At 36.2% G+C, this 21,776-nt stretch overlaps 2 protein-coding genes across 5 annotated transcripts in view; both read right to left on the reverse strand.

Moving 5' to 3' along the window:
- The window catches only part of LOC144452950 (uncharacterized), a 31,315-nt gene extending 22,061 nt beyond the window's left edge, over positions 1–9,254 (reverse strand). For 2 of the 3 annotated variants that reach the window (XM_078144183.1, XM_078144182.1), the window contains exons 1-2: positions 1,973–2,328; positions 791–842 (exon numbers count right to left, since the gene is read on the reverse strand). The gene's annotated coding sequence lies outside the window, so the exon portion shown is untranslated. Of the gene's footprint in view, positions 1–790; positions 843–1,972; positions 2,329–9,175 lie in introns of those variants that run through there. The other variant, XM_078144184.1, reaches the window with a different exon arrangement.
- A 5,920-nt stretch (positions 9,255–15,174) lies between these two features.
- Positions 15,175–21,776, reverse strand: part of LOC144452815 (uncharacterized) — a 123,987-nt gene continuing 117,385 nt past the window's right edge. For both annotated transcript variants that reach the window (XM_078143977.1, XM_078143976.1), the window contains exon 12: positions 15,175–17,969. In XM_078143977.1, the coding sequence (XP_078000103.1) occupies positions 17,545–17,969 (425 nt within the window). In that variant the 3' untranslated portion in view covers positions 15,175–17,544. The remainder of the gene's footprint in view (positions 17,970–21,776) is intronic.

A 21,776-nucleotide genomic window follows, 5' to 3' on the forward strand; every position in this document is an offset into this window, starting at 1 on the left:
CAGCTGTGTTTGGTATGTACTAGTAATTTTCACTAATCAATTTTTCACTATTAATATCGTACTTTTGTCAAAAATGTCACACAAATCTTTAATCACCTAAGAAAACTATGTCATTTCCAGGCAAAAAGTCGGAAACTTTGGAAACCTATTTACATACACTTTAAACTTTATGATTTTGCTAGCTGCAAATTTTAATTCTGTTTTTATCTGCATTACTTTTCCATTTTTTTTTTAGATATATTGTTTTTGTGTGACACAACATTGTTCGTTTTACTGTTTACTTTCTTACAGGGTTTGCAAAGTTCTATTAGCTGGTCAATCTAATATTTTTCAACAATTACTTCTATGGTTTTCTCATTAAAAAAAATAGTCAATTCCCTCGCTTTAATACTCAAATTCACTACTGGTATGCAAGTACGCAAATAAATTTATTTTCTCATCATAATGGCAACAAATACTCCAAACCACTACATCGGAGTCATACTCTGCAGCCTATTGAAAGATATTGTTCTAGTACATGTAACATGTGAAGTACTAGTAACATGTCAGCCAAATTTGAAAAGTTATCTGAAACATCGAAAATATAGTACTATTTCCTCTTGAAAATAACAGAAAAGAACATTACATTTACACACCGGCAGACAGACAGACAGACAGACAGACAGGCAGGCAGGCAGACAGACAGACAGACAGACAGACACTTTTCCATGCCGATAGCACTAATGACCCTAAGAAGTTCAGTTGTTCTAATTCTAAAAATGAGTTACATATTGTGCGGCATGACACTTACCCTTCTGTTTTCTTCTTCTCATAAAAAAGTTCACTATCTTCATAAGAAACATCTGTGTAGACATAAATGATTAAAAGTGTTACACATGTCGCCTTGTTACATCGCTTGTCAAACGAGTTTACTTTCAAACTTGGGTCAAATCACTCTCTCTCGCTCTCTCTCCCGATCCAGAAAACATTTGGTTGCTGTCCTTTTCTTATGACAGTCATTTAAAAAACAAGATTCCATCTATTTTGTAAATTTTGAGCGAAAAACCGACCGAAATTTACAACATAAGTGTCAAATATGCGTCAGAAAATCGCAGAAAAATCATCATTCGTTTCAATAATTCCAAAATTGATAAAAATATCAGGGAGGAAATGTCAGTCGAGATTTTTGTGTTTATTGTATCTAAAACTTGTGAAAGTAACAGCGAGTTGAAAGGACCCAAAACACGGCTGGTGAACACTTTCGTTTCTGTGTCTTCCTATCAGATGTATAGCCATTATAGATTGGAAGAACAGTTTACATGTGATGTCAGTATATCCACATCCACTATTTCTCGTGAGACTTCACAATTTTTACTATTATATTTTTTTTCTCAAAAACGTAAATGTTTAGAGTCAGCAGTGAAAAACGGGCTAGGGTCAGGTAAACCTCAGAACACTAAAAATTAGTGGTCTGATAGTAAAAGGAACCAACAATTATTTGTTTGGCCTAATCGTGATGAGATTCATGAATATGCAAATATATGTCATTACCGCCACTGAGTATTTTCCGAATACCTCCAACAGGTGTACGTATGTTTTACCTGTCGAACTCATGACGAATTCAAAGTCGCTATCACATTTCAAAAACAAATTATAAATAAACATACCTAATATTCACGTCAATTTTAGTCAGTGTTGTGGTGAAAAAGAGTCAACGGTGATCAAATGAAACTAGATAACTAATTTTAGGGCATGTTATTTAATCTCATCATGGAAGTATAACATACTTCCATGATTTCATGTAAATTGTGATAGCGAAAAACGTGTCTCGTGGTCTGAGCCAACACGAAACTTTTTTTGTAAAAACATGAAAAAGCAAGGTATTTTTTTCGCATTTGGTGACTTGGCGAATGTATCGAGTAGTATGAGAAACCCCCCGCACGTCTATTTTTGTATATATAAAAGTTATTTTATCACAAGCAAGAAAAGTTACCTTGTCGTTCTGCCGCTACAATCACTCTCTGGCACGAATGTCTTTCGACTGGAAGGTGTTAATGTTGTCACATGATTATTACCAATACTCTACAAAAGTTATTTCATTGACATGTTAATGAGGGTGACACTGAGCATGCAATTCGGATGTTGAATCAAACATGGACCATACTAATTGTTGTTTTTGTTATTGTTTTTATGTGCTCTCTTTACAGTTCTGAAATTAGTTTTTTGTTTGGTTACATTTTTTTTGCTCTTTAAAAATATCTTTTTCCTATGAGGTGCCATGTACAATGAATATACACTTTGGGACAGCGTGTCTGCCCGACATCCTCGAGAAGTGCAAAGAGCAGGATACATGTGTTGCATATATAAGCGATTTTCTCGTATATCTAACGTTCAACCGCGCTTCAAGGCTGTCTTGTACAAAAATGTGCTTACCGTGGGAGGGGTGTCATAGAGTAGTTCAAGGTCAAACTTCCAGTCGATCGATCAATCGATCGTCCAATCAATCAATTACATGCTCGATGAGCCCTGTGTGCTCGTAAGCTCTGTTTAATCTCTCTAATGTAGGGAGTCTTTTAGCGCTACTCTTATAAAAAGATCTTCATTGGACTTTTTGGGGAGTTATATTGATATACGAGTGGTATGTTTGAAAGAGAACACTTCTAAACGATTACTTGCAACTAGCAGTGATGACCCGTACCAATATGCACTAAATATGCAAATATTATCAATAAATATCATTGCCCTAAACATGAACGCTTAGATAAATACAGTGCATCCATTTGACTAGTTATTATTGTGTTCGTGAAGCAATGAGCTCTGGTCGAAAAGCCAACGGACTGGATTGTAGCGAATCAAGTTGTAGAGTATCTGCAATGAGACATCCTAAGTATCAACAAGTGGAAGTCGCCAGTCAAAAGAATCCATACTCAAAACTCGCGAGTAAAAACAAAAGAATAAAATACGAACAAACTCAGGGGGCGTCATACATCCAAAGCCTGTATCTTGCCGTGCCATATGTATATGTGTGTGACAGATTCGTTCCATTGCATAAAAAGTGACCCCCCCCAAAAAAAAAAATGAATGAAAAATGATCACTCTGCAGCCAAAAATCAACAGTCTCCCAAGCCCCGTAATACAGCATGTGTCCAGTCCATAGATGCAAAGTTTTACATGTCGCAACTTGAATAAATAAAATGTAATTTGTAAAGACAAACGTTGACACCCATATTAAATGTAACCGTTAGTGGCCATTGTGCACAATGGAAACAGACAATTTCATCGACTAGTTAGCAATTCGTACGAGGTTGTTTATTGGAAGTTTATTAATTTAGTTTTTTGAATGCTTTTAACAACACATCTTATAATATTGATGCGTCGGAGTGCCCCCTCTATCATTGTCTATCAAGTTGTGACTGCGTTCGACGAAGTTGTTTTTAGTGGAGAAAAGAAAATACACACAACAAACTTATTCAACATGTCGGCAAAGGAGCGACGATGCTGAAGTTATCTGCGAAAACGAATTGAAAAATGCATTCAAAAACGTAAACGGGTTCGGGTAACTGACCGCAACTGACCTTTTTCAGTTCAAATTTTGAAAACAACTTTTAAATCGTAAATGTTAATAAACAGTATTGTACTTTTATCGTAATGACTGTGACTACAAGCCATCAAAGATGACACAGCCCCCGCAGTGGATGTTTGAGACTTAATATGATTTAATAGCTGTAATGACCGAGGAACAGTGTTTTAAGTTAAGGACAATGGTGGAGTCACAAGAACATTTTATTCATTGTGCAGTGTCAATTTTAGGGATGGTGTACAATAAAAAGTCAAAATTACACAGACTGATGGTGTGTCTTGTGAACATGTACTTGCACCAGATTCAGTAATCAAAAATTGGGGTGAACCTTGATGTATACTACCAACAATTGCAAATTTACCAGGGCAAGTCTGTTTTGGTGTTGGAGGACCTGGGTTTGTTTCTATATCACCTCCAAGCAGGAGCAACATCCTGGTGTAATAATTATAATACAAGTAAAGGTGAAGAATACAAGCGCAGCAGAAGGACAATATCTGTTAATTTTACATTGATCATGTAGTGCACAGAATAAAAACTTCCTACAGACTGCCTGTATTGTTGGACACACATTCCCATGATTGTTTTATTGCTAATACCTAGTCAGTAATTTGAAATATAAACTAAGACAATTGAACTTTCTATTTCTAGTTCTTTCAAGTGTTTGTATCCTTGGTACAACTTATATTGTAGTGAGTTCTAGGACAAGTTTCTAATAATGTATGTACTGTCCTATCACCTGTCCTTTATTTTATGTATGTACTGTCCTATCACCTGTCTTTTATTTTATGTATGTACTGTCCTATCACCTGTCTTTTATTTTATGTATGTACTGTCCTATCACATGTGTTTTATTAGATTTTGGTTGTTGTCTTTGCTTTTGTTCTCTTTGTGTTCTCTAGTTCTCTAGTGGTCTATGTTCAGACCAGCAGTTAATTTGGGACGGTGCCCAAATCCTACTTTAACCTCCTCAACTGAAGAGTGTTCTCGGGTTCTGAGAACTTTGTTATTGTATTTATGTCTGTTGTGCAAGGTGTGTGCCTTTGTTGTGTCTGTATGCTTGTAAACCAGTACAGGATCCAACAATTTACTCACTATCTATCTGCAAAAGATAACAAGAAAACATGCATTAGCCAAATCTGTACCATGCACTTAAAAAAGTTCAAGTTTATCAGTAGCATAGATGTCATAAGTTGTATACCCATTAAATTAGAATTTTGGCGAAACTCAAAATGTGCTTGATAGAATTAAAGTGTATTTCACCTCTACAACTGTGATCTGTTTGTCCCTCATTGAGGTAAGATGTGACGTGACACACCAAATCGTGGGAAATCATGCTTTTTTTGGTGAAAATATGTCAATGTTATTCTATCTAAAAATAATTTCCATATTACCCAAGGACATTTTTACCTTAATACTGTGTATATGTAAGACAAGTTGTAAGTAAGTTAGACTTGTGAGACATGATACTTGGACATTTTAAGTCCTTGCTGAGGGTGAAATATCAAGTAACAGGTAAAGATAATAATGTGGTAAGAGTTTCCATGGCACTCATGTTGTATTCAGTAAAAATTACTATTTCATAGGAGAAAGATTGTCTTTTTTTTTCACTCTGTTTCTGTGCACTTTATGTGGACTGAAGGTGTTGGTAAGTGTATGAAAAAGCTTGTTTTTATGTATACAAAATTGTTACCATACCAATGAGTTATTTCTGTGCATAAAATAGACAAAAAGAGCATGCAAAAATATCAACATCTGTCAACTTTTGTCAACATGGCATGAGAAAATGGCATACTTATTTGGTCTTGTTAATTTTTGAAAATCCTTTCATTTTGGGGTCATGTAAGATAAGATAAGATAAGATAACACTTTATTTTAGCCGTTTAGAAAATTTTACATTTCTAATTTGGTATTTAAACAAAATAAAGTTAATAATGATCTATGAAATATAAATATTAAAGTATACAGTAGTTCTAGTGTGTGTCTATTGACTACATGTATCATCCAGGTATATGTAGAGAGCGGTTATAATATCCTTATGTTTTGATTGTAGTATATATCTAAATTGCTCTCCTCTATCTAAGTTTATAAAGTTTGAGTTGAGGGTAGTGATAATACTAAACATTTTTTCTCTTTGTTTTGTATATAATTTACAATGAATTAGATGATGTCTTTCATCTTCTATTTCTTTACAATGTGTACATAGTCTGTCTTCTACTGGTGTTTTTGGTTTTGTATATCTACCCTTCTCAATGGCAAGTTGATGGCAACTTAATCTAAATTTGGCTATTGTTTTGATGTGTTGTTTATTGTTCATTACTTTAATGTATTCTTCTTGTTCCAGGGAATTTTTGAAGTTGTTGTATGTACGTAACTTAGAGTTTTCCCTTTTGTTATTTTCATTCCATTGATTGATATAATATTGTCTAATTGAGTTGTATAGTTCTTGTTTTGTTAAATTGTTGATATTCTTGCTGTTATATAATTGTATATTGTGTTCAAAGGTAGTTAGCCATGAACCTGTGTAATCATTGTTCTCCATGTCATTCATTGCATAATAGGCTAAGTTGTTATTGTCTAATGTCTTGAGGTATTTGTAATAGTTTATTGCTGAGTAGTATATTCTACTAATCAGTGGTTCTCTCCCAAGTTCCATTCTGCATCCTATTTTGCTCACTCTGTTGCTGACATTTAATATTTGGCGACAAAAACGTAGATGGAATTTTTCTGTCTCTGTTTTGTCCCAAGTTGTTTGATTTTGGAGAACACCCCATATTTCGCCAGCATATGTCAGGATAGGTAGCTGTGTTGTATTCATGAGTTTTTCCTTTATCTTAGTACTGTTTATCTTTGTCGAATATATCTGTGACTGGATTCTTGCAGCTTTGCTGGCTTTGTCTGACAATCTGGTTGCTGTGGAGCTCATAGAGCCATTTGTCTTGAATGTTACACCGAGATATGTGTATTGTTCTGTAGTTTTTATTTCTTCCAAGCCACATTTGAATTGTCTTGTATCTTGTTTGCATCCTGATTTTCTAAATACCATTATTTGTGTTTTGTTTGTGTTTACTTGCAATCGCCAGTCTGTTGTGTATCGATGAAGGTAGTCCAGTGCATTCTGTATTCCTTCATAGGATGTTGACATCAATGCAATATCATCTGCATACAACAGGCTGTTGATTGTTTTGTTATTAAGCTTTGGTGCATTTGTTTCAATGTTTGCGAGTCCGGTAGTGAAATCGTTTACAAAGATATTAAACAATGTCGGGCTTAGTGGACAGCCTTGTTTAACTCCATTATCAATTTGGAACTTTTCTGTTATCACGTCAGTTAATTTCACGATGAAGTTCATATTGGTGTACATGTATGTCAAGGCTAAAAAATAGGTTGATAAAGTGACTATAGGGGTCTAAGTTAACGGTGTCCACAGGACCACCACTTTTCCATTTCGGACCACCAAATTTTATTATATTTGTTTAGGAAGCGTGATAACTGCTTTGTTCGAAAAGATGACCAAAAGGAAGGCAAACGGTACTTCCGTATTTGTTCTCTAAAGCTAAGTTGAAATTGCTGTGTCATTACATCGCCCAGCTGTCATTCAAGCAACCGTTTCGCGTCGCCCACCTTCACGACGCACCAGTAACTAGTATTACTATGTTTCCCGGGTATCCATGAAACTAATACTACTTATCATGTATGACGTTCGGTAATACTATTGGATATCACCAACAATGGATACGTATAAATTATGATAATTAACACCGGTCACCATCTAATGGTGCCATGTGCATGGTGGTTTTGGAATGATAATTGAATGTTGTGTCTGACTTAGCGTCGTGTTCAGGCTTGGTTGTGGGGCTTGAGAATTTCATTCCAAACCACAGCCTAGTGAAACGCGGACGAGTAACGTACGTACACTCATTGATTCATCGTGTCCCTAAAATCATAAACTGGATAATGTATTCAGTTACTTTTGCATTACTTAGAAAATTCAACATCGATCGTGATTCTACGAAGTATTGCTACAACACATCGACGTGTCGATCTAGGGGCATGGACACGGCGGCCGGGGATATATACTGCAACTGTTTCATGACTTGTGAAAACACTACCAGTGTTCTCCCCAGGATTTGTTGATAGGATATCGGCTCATTAGCATAAATTAGCATCAATTTACATATAATTATATTCCCGAAAAATCAAAGTACATCATAATATCAAACAAGTAGTACATGTACATGTGGCCAAAGGAAAGTTGAAGGCCAATTTCTTACTTCAAAATATTAGCACCAATAAGAAACTCATAAAGCAGTGTTATTGATTATTATTGTTAGGAAAGCTGAAATTATTTAAATCTTAATGTCCACAGATAAATTAGACTTTCGAAACACGAAAAGTTTGTGTACAGCTACCGGCAGACATCGTCTTAGTCCGAAATATCGTGATACACGAGACTTACTATACTTCCCCATGGAGGACTTCAAAAACTCGCGAGAGTTTGTGACGTCATGGCCGCCATTTTGGAAAATCCATGCTTTCATCGTAGTTGTACGATGTATCAGTATACAATGTCAAACTACAAACTAAACGTGTTTTCAGGGTAAAATTGAACGTGAAACTGATAATCGGAGATAACATCGCCACTTTATCGAAAGGTACATTAGTCTGTTCAACTCTTTTCACGACATTGAAGAATGCACATGCTCTTGGGTTGAGACATACTCGGTGTTATCACTGTTAGTGTTACTCTGTCACTCGAACTCATTGAATGTCAACTTCATGCGTTTGTCGAACTTTTATACTTTATAGCAAAATGGCACGACATCGTTTGTTTTTATAGTTGTCAAAATCTGGCAGTTCCGACATGCTTCTACGGTCGAACCGACGTTACTGATGGGCCGGTTTTGCCTCTGATTTACCGAAAACTGTTGTACCGTAGTGTGAATCGATCACACTACCATTAGCGGGTTTACGCATTTTATTCCTATCGAAAACAATACTGACGGCAAACTTCAAATAAATCTGTCTGGCAATGGTAGAGGGTTGAATAGTCATTTGAATTAATTAGACACTCTATAGTTTTACTTGCTGCTTATGTGTGAACTTGTGAAGGATCAATACAAACGTTGTGAAACAATAAAGGCGTCAGCTGACCGATTGACAGATGAACAATATTTACCGAACCCTCTACAATCTTATAGCGTATCGGGACAACTGATAGCGTATCGGCGAAAATTAAAGGATATCGGGCCCGATACGCTAAAACCCTCTGCGGAGAACACTGCACTACTGTACTGATATAAGTTGTCTTACTTCCGAGTTGACGTTCATTGGTTTCGCGATCCCGTTCGGGTCGATTGGCAGAAAATAAACAGGTTATACATTGTAAATTAGAAGTATGCTTATACGACATACACGGTCACAAAAAGTTCGGTTTAGAACTGGTGTAGAAAATACTATAATGTCTCCATCATGGTCATGGCCTCATGCAGTCAAACGGCGCCCAACTATAGTATAAATATAACGGCTGTAAACGAAGTGAAACCCCTGTTTTTTAAACGTAAACCCGTTGTATACATGCTGTCACAAATGCAAGAAAACATATTCGAACTCCCTTACCTTTACCGCACAATAATGTAGGGTTAAACTTACAACGGAATCTACTGTATCGTGGAGAATGGAAGAAATTCTGTGCGAGCACTACAATTCATGAATGAAATCTAAAGCACATACGTCATCAGCCTCTTTTTGGATAACGTTGGCGATCTTGCACAATATTCTCAGATTTGGATTCACACTATTAGACATATTCATATATTAGACGAATTGGATAGGGACCAAATAATTCTCAAAAAGTACAATAAACCGTTTTCCGGCCATATTTGATGATTTTGATAAACAAATATGCATACTTGCGCTTACAACTTTCATTCAAAAGCTTTATTTACACACATACCATTTACCACAAATGTACAATTATGATTGGCACAGCATGAAATGCATTGTATGTTATGAAGTGTGCACTAGTTTTCATACTGGTACAAAGCGCATTGACAATAAAGATTAATAATTATCCAAAGCACATTGACAATAAAGAATAATAATTCTCCTTACCTTTTATCGATGCAGATATAAAAAACAAAAGTCACTCTTACAAACATCCGAATCTAATCTGAATTTGAATTCGATAATCTAAATTTGAATTCGATGATTGCAATTCTGAACCCATGTTCATACACATGTACAATTTACTCTACAAATTATTGTTACAGACATGTGAAATATTTTAAATGTTTGTAAATCAGCTAAACCACATCGCATCCAAAAGAAAATCAGCGTGCATATGTAACTCATATCTAATTATGAATGTACCAATTTTGGAAGGAATCGGTCCATGATTGTCCGAGATATGGCTGAGGACGGACACACGCATGCATGCATGCACGCACGCACGGACGGACGCACGGACAGAACCCAATTTATAAAGCCCCCGCCTCGGACTTCGTCCGACGGGGGCTAGTAACCTCCATCTAGAATTGTGTAGTGATTACTCACCGGAACTGTAACTGTAAATTCCTCATTCTCTGGATATAAAACATGCTGTTTCGTATCACCAGTTGTCACTGAGGTTGTCTGTATTTTTCTGTCCACCATCATGGGTTTGTTTCAGGATAGTTTTTAGCATGCTTAGAATGCAGTTCTGTGTTTCCTGAATTTTGTTAGTGTTTTTCTTAATGTATAGTTATGTTTGAACTGTTACGTGAAGTAACATTAAGAATTGATGTAAGAAACAGGGACAAGAACAAATATTTACATTTACCACATCTCAGACAAGGCTATATACTATTGTAGAAAAGGATTTTTTCTCCCATCACAATCCAAAACACAATGACCCCCCCCCCCCCATCCACAATTTTCAATACAGCATGACACAACCTACTGCCAATTTCAAAAACAGGGTGACGACCCCCCACCAATCCACCCCTCCCCACCCCCACACCACAGAAACTGACCAGACCCTTAGCAGCTTACTGCTGTAAAAAAATTGGAGTCTTTTTGACCATCATAGTTCATTCCTCCTACCAAAATTAACTCAAACTTTGATACATAAACCATCATAGTGCATTCCTCCTGCCCACATCAACTCAAACTTTGATACGTGAACCATCATAGTTCATTCCTCCAGCCCACATCAACTCAAACTTTGATACGTGAACCATCATAGTTCATTCCTCCAGCCCACATCAACTCAAACTTTGATACGTGAACCATCATAGTTCATTCCTCCAGCCCACATCAACTCAAACTTTGATACGTGAACCATCATAGTTCATTCCTCCAGCCCACATCAACTCAAACTTTGATACGTGAACCATCATAATTCATTCCTCCAGCCCACATCAACTCAAACTTTGATACGTGAACCATCATAGTTCATTCCTCTAGCCTACATCAACTCATGACCAAACTTTGATACGTGAACCATCATAATTCATTCCTCCAGCCCACATCAACTCAAACTTTGATACACAAGTCATTGAGAATCGAATGACATAGTCCCCGCTATAATTGGGTTTTAAGGAATTATCACTACTCTGATCACGCAACATTTGTGAACCTAAAACAAACAGACTTAGATATGTTGTGTGTGCTTGTTGGACATGGAATATGCCTCCAACAATAAAGGATTGGTTGGGTATGGGGGATCATATCACGATGAAAATGGAGTCTGAGTTATGGCTTTGGACATGGAAAATTCACAAACAAAATGGCTGCCAGGCAGCCATATTGGATCGTATCACGACGAAAATGGATATGCACATGTATGTCATAGAACACTGTCCTAATACCAACTTTAAATGAGATCTGTTCAAGCATGTCTGAGTTATGGCTTTGGACATGAAAATTCGCAAACAAAATGGCTGCCAGGCAGCCATATTGGATCGTATCACAACGAAAATGGATATGCACATGTATGTCATAGAACACTGTCCTAATACCAACTTTGAATGAGATCTGTTTAAGCATGTCTGAGTTATGGCTTTGGACATGGAAAATTCACAAACAAAATGGCTGCCAGGCAGCCATATTGGATCGTATCACGACGAAATGGATATACACATGTATGTCATAGAACACTGTCCTAATACCAACTTTGAATGAGATCTGTTCAAGCATGTCTGAGTTATGGCTTTGGACATGGAAAATTCACAAACAAAATGGCTGCCAGGCAGCCATATTGGATCGTATCACGACGAAAATGGATATGCACATGTATGTCATAGAACACTGTCCTAATACCAACTTTAAATGAGATCTGTTCAAGCATGTCTGAGTTATGGCTTTGGACATGGAAAATTCACAAACAAAATGGCTGCCAGGCAGCCATATTGGATCGTATCACGACGAATATGGATATGCACATGTATGTCATAGAACACTGTCCTAATACCAACTTTAAATGAGATCTGTTCAAGCATGTCTGAGTTATGGCTTTGGACATGAAAATTCGCAAACAAAATGGATGCCAGACAGTCATATTGGATCGTATCACAACGAAAATGGATATGCACATGTATGTCATAGAACACTGTCCTAATACCAACTTTGAATGAGATCTGTTTAAGCATGTCTGAGTTATGGCTTTGGACATGGAAAATTCACAAACAAAATGGCTGCCAGGCAGCCATATTGGATCGTATCACGACGAAATGGATATACACATGTATGTCATAGAACACTGTCCTAATACCAACTTTGAATGAGATCTGTTCAAGCATGTCTGAGTTATGGCTTTGGACATGAAAATTCCCAAACAAAATGGCTACCAGGCAGCCATATTGGATCGTATCACAATGAAAATGGATATGCACATGTATGTCATAGAACACTGTCCTAATACCAACTTTGAATGAGATCTGTTCAAGCATGTCTGAGTTATGGCTTTGGACATGAAAATTCACAAACAAAATGGCTGCTAGGCGGCCATATTGGATCGTATCATGACAACGATGAATATGAACATGTATGTCATATAACACTGTCCTAATACCAACTTTGAATGAGATCTGTTAAAGCATGTCTGAGTTAGGGGTCTAGACAGGGAAAATTCGCAAACAAAATGGTTGCTAGGCGGCCATATTGGATCGTATCATAAAACAAATTGACGTGCATATGTATGCCATAGTATGTTGTCCCTGTACCAAGTTTGAAAAAAATTGGTCCAGGCATCTCCAAGAAACAGCTGCGGACGGACGGACGGACGCACGCACGGACGGACGGACGGACAGACGGAACCCAATCCATAAGTCCCCGTTCCGGACTTTGTCCGCGGGGACTAATAAACCATCATAATTCATTCCTCCAGCCCACACCAACTCAACTTTGATACGTGAACCATCATAGTTTATTCCTCCAGCCTACATCAACTCAAACTTTGATACGTGAACCATCATAGTTTATTCCTCCAGCCCACATCAACTCAACTTTGATACGTGAACCATCATAGTTTATTCCTCCAGCCTACATCAACTCAAAGTTTGATACGTGAACCATCATAATTCATTCCTCCAGTCCACATCAACTCAAACTTTGATACGTGAACCATCATAGTTTATTCCTCCAGCCCACATCAACTCATGACCAAACTTTGATACTTGAACCATCATAGTTTATTCCTCCAGCCCACATCAACTCATGACCAAACTTTGATACTTGAACCATCATAGTTTATTCCTCCAGCCCACATCAACTCATGACCAAACTTTGATACTTGAACCATCATAGTTTATTCCTCCAGCCCACATCAACTCATGACCAAACTTTGATACTTGAACCATCATAGTTTATTCCTCCAGCCCACATCAACTCATGACCAAACTTTGATACGTGAACCATCATAGTTTATTCCTCCAGCCCACATCAACTCATGACCAAACTTTGATACTTGAACCATCATAGTTTATTCCTCCGGCCCACATCAACTCAAATTTTGATATGTGAAATAATGTCATTAGAAGGTTCAAGACATGTCTCCACAGTAAATGAAACTAGATTAATTTTATATAAATATTTATTGTACATCCAAATGTGGAAACAGTCTTCAGTTCAAGGACATGTAAGGTTAAAATAACTTTCTCTACTACTAAACTAAAAAATACCACCAATGGCGTTGTAGCACAACTGTACAGTTTTTAAAAATGTTTATCCATATGCTAGTCCATGCTAACAATAGGTGTTCATTTGCTGAATCCACTTGCCTATCCAACCATGTTGCTATCTTTGCGATATACACAATCATTTGGCTATTGCTATGGGCATGGTCATGTTGCTAGATATATTTGCATACATTTTTGAATGTTTTTGTTCACTTGTGTATGAATTCCTAATATTATCTTTGCAATATACGTGATGATTTGACTGTTGCTATGGGTGTGGTCTTGTTGCTAGGCAATTTACATTTTTTGAATATTTAATTGTCTCTTAATCCCTGTTCTCTCTGCAGTATATGTGATCATTTGGCTGTTGCTATGGGCATGGTCTTGTTGCTAGGCTCATTTGCATACAATTAAAAAATGTTTATTCATTTGTCTTTCAATTCTCGACACTGTGTGAGAAGAGCCACTGGCTCAACAGTCTATCGAGATTAAATAAAGTCTAATAATAATAATAATAATAATAATAATTCCTGTTATCTTTGTAATATATGTGACTATTTGGCTGTTGCTATGGACGTGGTCTTGTTGCTAGACAAATTTACATTCATTTTTTGAATGTTTATTCAATTGTCTATTAATCCCTGTTATCTTTATGAAATACATGACTGCTTGGCTGCTGCTATGGGCCTGGTCATGGTTGCTAGGGATATTTGCATACATTTTTTGAATATTTACTCACTTGCCTATCAGATGATGTTGTTATTTGACCAAATATACTGCCATTTGGTTGTTAATAAAGGCATGGCCATGGTTTTTAGGGCCATTGTGTCAAAATATTTTGAAGAAATTCTACAGAATAACACTTCCAGAAACATCTCACCAAGTTTCAGTCTCATTGACCAAGTACTTTTTGAGATATAAATTTACATGTTTACACCTAATTTGCATATTACAGATGAGATCATTATATGCTTAATATTTCTTCATCTATACACCCACAGAAGCACCCCTATTAAATTTCAGCCCAATCTGCTGAGTACTTTTGGAATTATAGGTTTTTGACCAAAAAGACACATTTTTTGCCCTAATTTGCATAATACTAAGGCCATCATCATGTCATGAACAAATCTTAATTTACTCACATCTAAGAATGTTCCCATCAAATTCCATGCCAATCTGCCCAGTGGTTTTGGAGTTTAAGTTTTTTGACCAAACATCACATTTTTGTGATCCAAAACCCACATCTCTGATACAATCATTTTCATTTGAACAATTCCCAACTAGACACCAAAATTAACATGACCAACAAATATCAAAGCAATCGGTCCAGCAGTTTTTGACTTTAAGTTGTTCACACACACACACACACACACACACACACACAAACAAACAAACAAACACAGACAGACACTTTGTCATGCCTATAGCACTACTGAATCTTATCAATAATTTCAGTTGTGCTAAAAACCTACACTTTCAAAACACTAAACTGCACTCAGAAGTAACCTTTGTAAGATCCTTGGTATTTGTAACTATATAGTTGTCAGACAATATCTTGTATTTTCATCTCACTGTTTTTGCTAAGGGCAGTGAGTAGGTAAAATCTACTGGGGTTACCATGTCATTTTACCTGGGTTCCCAAACAAAATTACCATAGACTCTATGGGGAAACTGCCATTTTTACTACCAGGTTTCCCAACCTTAGCAAAAACACTTACCTATTTTGATAGCCAACTTTCTAAATATTAGATTAAACCTATGATAATTCTCATTGTGATTAAATTCTCTGGTAGACAGCGTCACATGTATATTTATCAAATGGTTTTATTCACAATATTGACATGCACATAAAAACTTCTATCACCAAAATGTAAACAATTCAAACAAACTTGCACAATTAAAGTCATACTATTAATATGTAACACAACTGTTTAAAAACTTTATATCAATATTTCTATTCTTTCTCTATTCAGTCAAATAAAGGTCTTACTTCAGCGAGCTTATGGGCTTTGCCTAGTTATGATATTATATAAGCTAAAGTAAGGTCTACAATTCTATTTGTATTGTCGGTCATGATTGGTTAACTTAATGTATTGTCAGTCATGATTGGTCCACTTAATGTATTATCAGTCATGATTGGTTAACTTAATGTATTGTCAGTCATGATTGGTCCACTTAATGTACTGTCAGTCATGATTGGTTAAGTGAATGTATTGTCAGTCATGATTGGTTAACTTAATGTATTGTCAGTCATGATTGGTTAACTTAATGTATTGTCAGTCATGATTGGTCCACTTCTTACAATCTTTGTGTTAATTAAAAATCCTACTATTCTTCTAATGGTTTAGGTTTCCATAAATAAATACAAAATAACCCCATGTTAATATTTCACTATGATGTTCTAATATTTTTACCAATATCTTATTCTATTCAAGTTACCAATTTATAATAGTTATAACTGGCATGTTTTATCCACAGGGACTTGTAGTCTACAATCCTCATTTTTAGGTAAAAACTTTGGAATTCGTTTGTCATTTACATAGTGACTTGCAGACTAGAATTAAATGTATATTACCAGATGTAAACTGAATGTCTTCCGTAAGGGCAAAGTTTTGAGATTATCGTTCCTACAGACAATCATTGGAATACAACAGAACATATGTAATAAGTTATTTTTTCTCATTGATTGCTATTTGCTCATTGCTGTTAGTGATCTCCTGGCCAACCACAACATGTTCTGTGAAATTTGTTGAGAATGTAAAAAAAAAATAAGCGTATCGTCGTACCACTTTAGACAACATTTCCTGACGAGAAACTATTTTTTCCTTTTTAGTGGCCTACAAAAATATGCCAATAATTTATTAAAACTAAAAGCTACATCAATAATATTTTCAGGACAAGTGCACTTTGGTATTGCAAATGCATGTATCAAATTATATTGAATTTTAAGTGTGCATGCTTGAGATATAGCCCAATTACCGAAAATCATTAATTATGTAAATTTCTCATTAATATTCATGAGATTTTTACCAAAACCTAATCAAGACTTGCCATTACCCTATGGAATACGTCTTCAAAATCTGGTTTGAATTGAGCAAACGATGACACAGACAGACAGACAGACAGGCAGACAGACACACAGACTTCCACCCATTTATATATCTCTTCCTTACGGAAGAAAAAAAATCGGTTTTCAGATGAATTTATGATACCACAGTGACTTGTAGACTACAATCCATATTGAAATCAGGAATTTATGGTACCACAGTGACGAGTAGACTAGAATGTATATTGAAATTCGTTTTCAGATGAATTTATGATACCAGTGACTTGTACACTACAATCCATATTGAAATCGGAATTTATGATACTACAATCCATATTGAAGTCGGCATACACAGTAACTTATACACTTCAAAGAATATAATACCAAGTTTAGACTTCAGATAAGAGATAGCATACCACTGTGGCTTGTGGACCAAAGTAAATATTGTATACTATTTTGACTTTCAATATTTGTTGCCATACCACAGTGGCTTGTGGACCAAAGTAAAAATTGTATACTATTTTGACTTTCAATGTGAGTTGCCATACCACAGTGGCTTATAGACCAAAGTAAAAATTGTATGCTATTTTGACTTTCAATGTGAGTTGCTATACCACAGTGGCTTGTAGACCACTTCCGAGAAGCATTCTTTTGAGTTTTAATTGGTATGTGGCCAGACATCTAACATATTGGCAGTCTACAGACTAATTTGGTAATGTAGCCAGACAACATCAGAGCATTCATGGTTTACAGACTACCTTTGTAATGTCCAGTGGTTTATCACATTAACCTTGGAAAAGGTTAATTTTGCGTTCAATGGGTTGTCTACAGATAGGACAATTGTGTAAGACATCAGCACAGTCTTTACATGTCATATGTCCACATTGAAATGCTGTGTCTTTTCTATTCTCCATACAGATGGAGCAAACTTGGGCTTCTTCTAACTCTCTTGTTTTCTCTTTCAATTTCATCACTTCCAGTTCTCTTTGTGCATTTGCTAATTGTAACTCCAGCATTCTTGTTCTGTCAATGTTGACACTACCTGCATCACTCTCTCTATGCCTTGGCATCTGCACTGTTTGAGGACATTGTTGCATAGTATCAGGTTGCCTTGCAATGAGTGGAGAATGGTGGTGCATGGCAATGGCACCTTGAGGATGCCTTTGAGGAATAGGCGACTGTCTTTGTAACACTCCATGCTCATCAGGAACTAAAAGAAAATCATAACGGTAAAAAGATATTGGAAAAGCCACTATGGTAACGAAACTAGTTAGTACCTAATTATAGTAATGTCTGGCAATCATGGTAACACTATTTCTCACAATGAACAAATGATTTTGTAAGAACTTTTTAAAAAGAAATCTTGATAAATCTAAATTTGTATATCTCACTTCTTGTCTAGTAAACTGCATCTATGTACAAAAACTAGAATATTAATTTGACATTGATGATAATGTTAAGGTTTGCAATATTTGTCAAGGTCACATATGAACTATAAATTATGACCTATGACCTTGTATGGTGCAAGTCAGTATCTGTCATCTGATGACTATTGACAATTACAGTCAAACATTGAGAATCGTTGTCTAAATACAATATTGATAATAAACATAGTACCTACTAGATTTAGATTTTGCTGCCATGGGCCTTGAAATAAAAATGAAATCTAAATCTGAATTTAGTACACACCGGGTGACTTTTCATTTTTGAATATTAAAATGTGGCATACATCACTCAAAATGAATGAAGTCATTTCAACGCTATGAAATTCTAAAAAACATGCAAATTTATGCAGATTCTGAATGGACACTCAACACTGATTGCTCTATAGGTGTTATGCATATGATAATATTCAATAAATGATTGGCTTACAGTTGACTATCATTTGCATAATTATTGACATAACAAACAGTATTAACATAATTATGTATTTTTAAATTTCTGCTGCAGCAATGAATTTGATACACAAGTGGCCTGCTGCAGGAGTGAATTTGATACACAAGTGGCCTGCTGCAGCAGCGAATTTGATACACAAGTGGCCTGCTGCAGGAGTGAATTTGATACACAAGTGGCCTGCTGCAGCAGTGAATTTGATACACAAGTGGCCTGCTGCAGCAGTGAATTTGATACACAAGTGGCTTCCATGCATGCTTACAGGATGATTTACGATATGCATTCATTTACAGTACACACAATATGCTGACAACATTCATTTACTGTACACACAATATTGTTGATTTTCTAAATGTATATTTAAATGAGTAAATTGGCTCATATTTCATGTGATCTACGGACTCAATTTACAAATGAGTAAGAATCGTATCTTAAAATGTTTGGCTAGTTTTCTCAAGATATAAATTTTTAATTTTTACAGTCTCAAGATATAAACATAAACCAAGATGACTACAATTATTCTGAGAGCCACTGTAGAATAATAACGCTTGACTGCCAAGATGACAACAATTATTCTGAGAACCACTGTAGAATAACGCTTGACTACCAAGATGACTACAATTATTCTGAGAGCCACTGGAGAATAACGCTTGACTGCCAAGATGACTACAAATATTCTGAGAACCACTGTAGAATAACGCTTGACTACCAAGATGACTACAAATATTCTGAGAACCACTGTAGAATAACGCTTGACTGCCAAGATGACTACAAATATTCTGAGAACCACTGTAGAATAACGCTTGACTGCCAAGATGACTACAAATATTCTGAGAACCACTGTAGAATAACGCTTGACTGCCAAGATGACTACAAATATTCTGAGAACCACTGTAGAATAACGCTTGACTGCCAAGATGACTACAAATATTCTGAGAACCACTGTAGAATAACGCTTGACTCCCAAGATGACTACAATTATTCTGAGAACCACTGTAGAATAACGCTTGACTGCCAAGATGACTACAAATATTCTGAGAACCACTGTAGAATAACGCTTGACTGCCAAGATGACAACAATTGTTCTGAGAACCACTGTAGAATAATGCTTGACTACCAAGATGACTACAATTATTCTGAGAACCACTGTAGAATAACGCTTGACTGCCAAGATGACTACAAATATTCTGAGAACCACTGTAGAATAATGCTTGACTGCCAAGATGACAACAATTGTTCTGAGAACAACTGTAGAATAACGCTTGACTGCCAAGATGACTACAATTATTCTGAGAACCACTGTAGAATAACGCTTGACTGCCAAGATGACTACAAATATTCTGACAACCACTGGAGAATAACGCTTGACTCCCAAGATGACTACAATTATTCTGAGAACCACTGTAGAATAACACTTGACTGCCAAGATGACTACAATTATTCTGAGAACCACTGTAGAATAACACTTGACTACCAAGATGACTACAAATATTCTGAGAACCACTGTAGAATAACGCTTGACTGCCAAGATGACTACAATTATTCTGAGAACCACTGTAGAATAACGCTTGACTGCCAAGATGACTACAAATATTCTGACAACCACTGTAGAATAACACTTGACTACCAAGATGACTACAAATATTCTGAGAACCACTGTAGAATAACACTTGACTACCAAGATGACAACAATTATTCTGAGAACCACTGTAGAATAATGCTTGACTGCCAAGATGACTACAAATATTCTGAGAACCACTGTAGAATAACGCTTGACTACCAAGATGACTACAATTATTCTGAGAACCACTGTAGAATAACGCTTGACTCCCAAGATGACTACAATTATTCTGAGAACCACTGTAGAATAACGCTTGACTGCCAAGATGACTACAATTATTCTGAGAACCACTGTAGAATAACGCTTGACTGCCAAGATGACTACAAATATTCTGAGAACCACTGTAGAATAACGCTTGACTGCCAAGATGACTACAATTATTCTGAGAACCACTGTAGAATAACGCTTGACTGCCAAGATGACTACAAATATTCTGAGAACCACTGTAGAATAATGCTTGACTACCAAGATGACTACAATTATTCTGAGAACCACTGTAGAATAATGCTTGACTGCCAAGATGACTACAAATATTCTGAGAACCACTGTAGAATAATGCTTGACTACCAAGATGACTACAATTATTCTGAGAACCACTGTAGAATAATGCTTGACTACCAAGATGACTACAATTATTCTGAGAACCACTGTAGAATAACGCTTGACTGCCAAGATGACTACAATTATTCTGAGAACCACTGTAGAATAATGCTTGACTACCAAGATGACTACAATTATTCTGAGAACCACTGTAGAATAACGCTTGACTGCCAAGATGACTACAAATATTCTGAGAACCACTGTAGAATAATGCTTGACTACCAAGATGACTACAATTATTCTGAGAACCACTGTAGAATAATGCTTGACTACCAAGATGACTACAATTATTCTGAGAACCACTGTAGAATAACGCTTGACTGCCAAGATGACTACAATTATTCTGAGAACCACTGTAGAATAATGCTTGACTACCAAGATGACTACAATTATTCTGAGAACCACTGTAGAATAACGCTTGACTGCCAAGATGACTACAATTATTCTGAGAACCACTGGAGAATAATGCTTGACTGATACAGCACCCTCACAGTCAATTGTGGCAAGGCCTACAATTTTGGACTTCATATTGCAGGTTCAAGAATCAACAATATATTATTGAATCAGATATATATTCTCTCCTGAATTTTAAAATGATGGCTTATACCATGTTCAGACATACACATTTATGCGAGCGCTGCACTAACGTAAAGTTACAACTGAATTCTATCTACCTAACTAGTTTGCCTGTCTTATGCTGAGCTTAAACTATGGTCAGTGTGTGACAGGCAAACTTGGTAGTTTGAAAGTGTTTAGTCGTAATTTAATAACCCAGTGTAGCACTGGTGTAACTGTGTTTATACAATGCACGAGCCATTTAGAACAAAAATCGTGGAATATACACTCTTAGACTGGTCGTTCTATGTTACGACAACACGAGACTATGTCACTGGTTCTGCTGTG

Source organism: Glandiceps talaboti, chromosome 23 (assembly GCF_964340395.1).
Source record: "Glandiceps talaboti chromosome 23, keGlaTala1.1, whole genome shotgun sequence".
NCBI classification, from domain to species: Eukaryota; Metazoa; Hemichordata; class Enteropneusta; family Spengelidae; genus Glandiceps; species Glandiceps talaboti.